Below are 6,101 nucleotides of genomic sequence, written 5' to 3'. Positions count from 1 at the left end.
AGCAAAGACCTTGGCATTGTGTTCTCTTCTTCACCAATCAGTGCAATTTATTACCATTGAAGCTGCATGTAACTGGGACAAAGTGTGATTTCTTGCCACACATGCAACCAACCAACCAACCACTACTCGCTCTTCCAATGAAATAGAATAAGGCGAGAGTAAATGCTATGATAGAGCTTCTTTGACTTTGCTATCTACCTTACCGTCAATTTGGTATTTCATGCTCGCACAAAGTACATTGAACTTGATCATCACTTCGCTTCGTGAACAAGTGTCAAATGAATTTATTACGGTTTGGTTCATTTCAACAAAGGATCGGGTTATTGACATTCTTACCAATCCGTTTTCGAGCATTCGATTCTCTATACTATATCATCATTTACGGTTTCAATCTCGTTATCGACTTGAGGGGTTGTTAAGATAATAATTCCCTATTATCATTATCTATTGGCTTGTAATTATTTCTTTCTTAATTTTTCACATGGAATCCACTATTTATCTTTATTATTTGTGATCTAGTTTCAATTAACTGGATTCTTCCTCTCTTTTCATATATATATATATTCTTTCTATCTTTCCAAATCATTCTCTCCAAATCATTGCAATCAATATTGAATACCAACAGCTCTAAGCTTCAAATCATAGAATAAATTACAAAAAAACAAAAAAGACTTGTTATATTTTTTTGTATAATTTAAAATAATAAATATTTTTAATAAAAAATTATTTAAAAAGAAATAATAGATTTGATCTTATGGAGCGAAGGTACGGGCCTTGGAGATAGATAGGAGCTTAGCCTCTGTTAACAGCATTTATAACTAAGCAACAAAAGCCCATCCCATTTTGGAGCCATATGATAGATCACGTGCGTATCATAATCTGCCCCCACCTCCCAGTCCCATGGCTTTAAGTGTAATCGCACTTTGAGATTCTCCTGTCTATGTCCACATGGTTATTTTTGTCCATTTACTTTCTCAATATGCGGCGAGCACTTTCCAACTGCTTTTAATTCCGCCCAATCCTCCCCATACTTGCTGATTCTGCTTGCTTAATTTCCCAATTTGCCCCGCTATCAGTCCCATCTTTTTGACTATCTTATTCCTCGTTCCGCTCACAGTCTTGTCTCTTTCTCCTTTAACTGCTTTTTATTCATCATCTTATCTCCACCAAAACCCTAACTCGTAATCTCACTCGCCATTTCAACTCGTTAACCATGAGCTTCTTCAGGAGAATCGAGATCTTCGACCCCTACTATCCCTCTGCTTTTGCTAGAGAATCATCCTTTTGCACTCCAAAACCTATTGCTTTTCCCTCATTTCTAGTAGAAGAGGAAGCCAATGATCTTATTGATGTCTTCAGCTCTGCTCCCGATCCCTTTGAGTTGTTCGATACTGTTACGGATCTAATTGAAGTCCGCAAAACGCCTACATTATGCTCCTACAAGAGGATTCAACAACGAGCTGGCACAGAGTTGTACTTGAAGACTCTGTCTGATCGAGTTAGCAAGCTCGAGTCGAGGTTTGACAAGTTGATCAGCTCGAAAAAGAGCAGCGGTGACCGGAAGTACACATTGACGGCGGAGATCAAGGGGCCGGAAGAGAGGAAGTACAAGTGGACTGCGGAGATCAAGGACGGGAAGAAGAAGGAGAAAGAAGAAAAGAAGTCTGGAGTTGCGAAGAAGAACTACAAATGGATTGCTGAGGTTGAGGGGAAAGAAGAGGAGCATCCGATCTCGCGGAAGTACACTTTTGAAGTGTCGAGTGGTGATGTTGATGAGTGTGATGGATCAGGAAAGAAAGATAAAAAGGATAAGAAAGAAAAGAAAGAGAAGAAAGATAAGAAAGGAGAGGCTAATGTTCGTCTGATTGAGATACAAGAACCCAATGATCATAGGGCTGTAGTTCTTCGACAGGTACAGCTTCGTCATATTTTAATTGGTTGATTTAACAATTGAATTGTATTTTATGAAAATGTCATTATCTTATGTTACATTATAATTTGAATTAAGGCTTTTGCAAAGAGACCTGGAGTTATAAGAGCTAGGAAGGGGAAACAGACGGAATTGTCACCTCATGAAGCTGCAGCGTTGATCCAACTGACTTTCAGAGCTTATCTAATTCGTAGATCACAGGCTCTTCGTGCACTTAGGGAACTTGCAATCGCAAAGGCGAAGTTGAAAGAGATCAGAGCACTGTTTAACAATTTCTCCTACCGTCGTCAAATTGCCCGAGATGCAGCAGAGCGCCAGCGATTCTCCGAAAAAATTATTGTCCTGCTTCTCACAGTTGATGCCATTGAGGTAACATTGTTTACATATCTGCTGTTTATTTGAAAATATCATGTTTTGAAACTCAATGTACCTTGTTAAACTGCAGTTGTTTAGATAATCACTCTGACATTGCTCCAAATCTCCATTGCAGCATCTTTGGCCATTTAATATAACTTCAACTTATAGTTAGCTATAGGAGTTCAAATACGATTAAGTTTATTTATGTTTATTATAACGGAGTTCAAATACGTGTACGTGAGTTCTTGAATGACACTTTACTTGACTAGTGACCTTAGGATGTTAATCGATGGGGAAGATTTCAATTTTAGTGATCCGGGTTTCATTTTCTTTTTGAAAGGAATCAAATTACTTGAACTGAGATCATATTAGCGTTTCATTCAGTTTATGGGAGTGGGGAACTTAAAACTTATGGAGTGCTTAATCTGAAAGTCCTGCTACAACGGTATAATTTTGAATGCAGTCAATAACGTTAGGTTGGAGACTTTTTGTTTTCCTTAACAGGTTATTATGGTCTCTACTAACATCTGAATCCAAGTGATTTCAAACTTGAGTCCGAAAGGTTTTTTTAAGTAATTTTAATCTACTTTGACATGGTAAAATTCTTTCTTTTTACCTTTTTAATTTGATCTCAAATTTAAGTTCGTGTCTGCTATGTTAACGTCAGCTTTGTCGTGCATACAGCAAGTTTGATCTGAAGTTTTCTGCATTAGGAAACAATGTTATTTGACCTGAATTGTTAATTTACTACTGCTGGTAAAGTCTAATGACAATGGTAATTGTTTTTTAGTGCACTTCGCTTTTTTTGGGACTGTGCAATAAATGTGTACCTTGTTCAGATAGGTGAGAAGCCAACATAGAATATATCTTCCTAATTTTCTTGTTTGAGTGGATGATGATGATATAAATGAATTTGCTAGAGTGGATATATGGTCTGTGGCTGAGGCAGAATTTCTTTTATCTTTACCTTGCACCTTGTAAAAAAGGTATGAAGGGGCGGGTTTGTAGAGCTCAAGTAGCAAAAGTTTAAGAATTTTTTGAGGGTGATGAACACAAATGCTATTATCTGAAGTTTACATGACATATATTTGTGAAATTTGTAATTGGTAGGAGCTCGTAAATTTAACTATAGCTACAAACAATTTTCTCCATTCGTATGAGATTTGACTACTTGAACAAATTTGAAAACAAACTCTATGCCAGAGACAACCATGGGTTTCTCTCCTCTGAAGAGCCCCAAATCTCTTAAAGGAGACTTAAACGGAATGATATTTGAAAGCTACTCTCTGTCCTCACACAACCCCTATATATATTACTAGCAACCTTTACGTAGCAACAAACACATGCTGAAATAATTAAACATAGAGATGTAGTTATGTACATTTGTTTGGTTCATTGGTTTGATATATGCTGCAATTATACAGGGTGCTGATGTGATGGTGCGAGCATCAAAAAGGTCAATGGTGGATGAGCTAGAGGCAATGCTTGATGTTGTAGACCCCCAACCTTCAGGGAAACAGCTTTCGATGAAAAGGAGGACATTTGATATGCCTGACAGTATGATTCGGAAGGAAATAGCAGAAAGTGTGGCTCAGGTTGTCCAAATGATTGATCAAGAAGAGAATAGAACCAGGGCTTTTGAGGCTTGCTTGTAAGATTATCATCGCTTTTTCCTTAGTTTGCTTTTCCTGCTGTTGTAAAATCTGGTGCTGCTTGGAACTTATGAAGTTGTCCCTTTCCCTTGACTGCTCCCTTTTGAACTTTGTCCGAGTAATTATGTGCTAGCTTTATTTATTACACACTGTTTCTCAGTATTGTTGCACGTGAATTTGGTCCTCAATGAGTCATGACAATAGATTGTTCATTAATTTCCTCAGGCCTAGCTGGTCAGGTTTTATGGGCTAGCTGCGTGGTTTCTTTTCCTTATTAAACTCTTGGCCTACCCCTAAATTGAACTTACAAATCACTAAGGCATAAAGCCCATTTGACCCTAAACTATAGAGCTAGAATCAATTAGCCCCTTCTCTTAACTGCATTTCAACTTTTCCTTTCTTAAGTAAGATCATTCTTTCTCATATTTACTCTAGGCTAGCTTTGCAAATTATCTCTAGACCCACGTTTTTAGTTTTTATTATAATGCACAAGACTACATCCATTATTGATTTTTTTTTTTTTTTTTTTTTTTTTTTTAAGTGATTCTGATTCAGTGAATCGAACAGGTGCAATGAGTGCCAAATATCTAGAAAGAAAATCTTTTTCATAAAATTGAAACTTGTATTTCTAACTTAGTTCTGCAAGTTTTTGATAGGATGAAATCATATATCTCCTTTTAGGCAGAGAACTGAATATATCAGTTATTTTTAGGTGATTTTGAGATGGAAGAGTGTTGACGGAGGTTCGGGGAATAGGAATTGGAGCAGTGATTTGAATTCAGGGGGTTTGAATTGCAAGTTGCAATTAAGGATTGATTAACCACCTAAAAATAATATAGGGACCCTTTGCTGATTTAAGGAGAGTGATGGGCTAATTAATTTAGGCTCTATAGTTTAGTTTAGGTGGACAAATGAACTTTATGCCAATCACTAAATAAAATGTGTAAATGGTTGCAGTAGTACTGTAATAGTAGTGCAAATCCTGAGTTTCCTTTGGCACGCATGTGTTGGTGATGATGCTCTTCGGTTTCACTAGTGGTAGTGGTGGCAAAACCGGTTATCATGATTATATATAATATGACATAAAAATGACAATCGTGTAATTGTGTTTGTAAATCGTGTAATGAAATTGTAATCCCTTGATCTCATTTAGGGATAACAATGATACGGATGTGGTATCTTATATTAGATTACTTAAACTTTATATAAAAGGGTTTGGGATGACAATAAGAATATTCATATATGGTACCTGTTACTCGTTACTCATCATGTATTTGCTAATTTGTATCCTTTACTCTTTTGAAAGTTATTAAATGCATGACGAGAAGTTTTAAATATAAATTATGATATTGCCTATAGAAATCCTACATGTTTTCATTAAAGGTGGTAAACGTATACACGACTTGATTACACGATACAAATTCAACAAGTAATTTTAGTGTTTAGATTTAATGTAGTGGGTAAATGATATGAAATAACATTAATATTTAAAATTATTATTATATTTTTTAATGTTTTTTCATGTCGCCTTCATAAAAAGGGAGGTCCGGTTGTACTACGCGTTCCCGCTGAGCGAGGGTCCGGGGAGGGGTCCCACCACAAGGGTGTACTAGGGGCAAGCCTTCCCTAGCCAATTTATTTGGCAAGAGGCCGCTCCTAAGACTCGAACCCATGACCTTTTCGTCACACGACAACAACGTTTACCGTTGCGCCAAGGCTCTCATGTCGCCTTCATAAAGAAAATAAAATAAAACATGACTTGAACTTTTCTTTGTATTGCAAGTCATTCTTAATGTATATTAATGGACTTTTAGATGGTTAGTGTTAAAATGTTTATCTAAAACATGATATTAAATAGTTAAAAAATAGTATCAAATCCTTCTATCTTTTAAAAAGTCATCATTAATATATATACGTAAACAGTAAAAGTACATGTGATTCGAAAACGTGACATAAAATTAGCACTAACTTAATTAGGTTAGCATGATTATGACATGAAATTTTTTGAAGTAGATTAAAATTGGCTCATTCAACACTAACTCGGAAATTGACATGAACACGAACCCGATAATTTACACCAGTATTTGCCATCTCTAATCTCATTCTGGTAATGAGAAAGACAAAAAGATCTGAAACATGAAAAGACAGGTGAGTTTCCAGTG

The 6,101-nt window shown here is 36.2% G+C and overlaps 1 protein-coding gene across 1 annotated transcript; it reads left to right on the top strand.

Annotated features, from left to right (window-relative positions):
* Positions 1 to 984: 984 nt before the first annotated feature.
* LOC136226637 (BAG family molecular chaperone regulator 7) lies at positions 985 to 4,101 on the top strand. Its single transcript, XM_066015242.1, has 3 exons — positions 985 to 1,912; positions 2,009 to 2,299; positions 3,712 to 4,101. Exons 1-3 carry the CDS (start codon positions 1,214 to 1,216, stop codon positions 3,940 to 3,942), a joined length of 1,221 nt encoding a protein of 406 aa, XP_065871314.1. The 5' UTR covers positions 985 to 1,213; the 3' UTR covers positions 3,943 to 4,101.
* The last annotated feature ends 2,000 nt before the right edge of the window (positions 4,102 to 6,101 follow it).

This window comes from Euphorbia lathyris, chromosome 1 (assembly GCF_963576675.1).
Source record: "Euphorbia lathyris chromosome 1, ddEupLath1.1, whole genome shotgun sequence".
NCBI classification, from domain to species: domain Eukaryota; kingdom Viridiplantae; phylum Streptophyta; class Magnoliopsida; order Malpighiales; family Euphorbiaceae; genus Euphorbia; species Euphorbia lathyris.
This window is presented reverse-complemented; position numbering and strand designations above follow the sequence as displayed.

Bases quoted from the DNA above. Each gene is read 5' to 3' on its own strand.
- LOC136226637 (XM_066015242.1), top strand. From the start codon at position 1,214: ATGAGCTTCTTCAGGAGAATCGAGATCTTCGACCCCTACTATCCCTCT. The intron at 1,913-2,008 runs GTACAGCTTCGT...ATTTGAATTAAG, and splicing joins GGGCTGTAGTTCTTCGACAG to GCTTTTGCAAAGAGACCTGG. The intron at 2,300-3,711 runs GTAACATTGTTT...GCAATTATACAG, and splicing joins TCACAGTTGATGCCATTGAG to GGTGCTGATGTGATGGTGCG.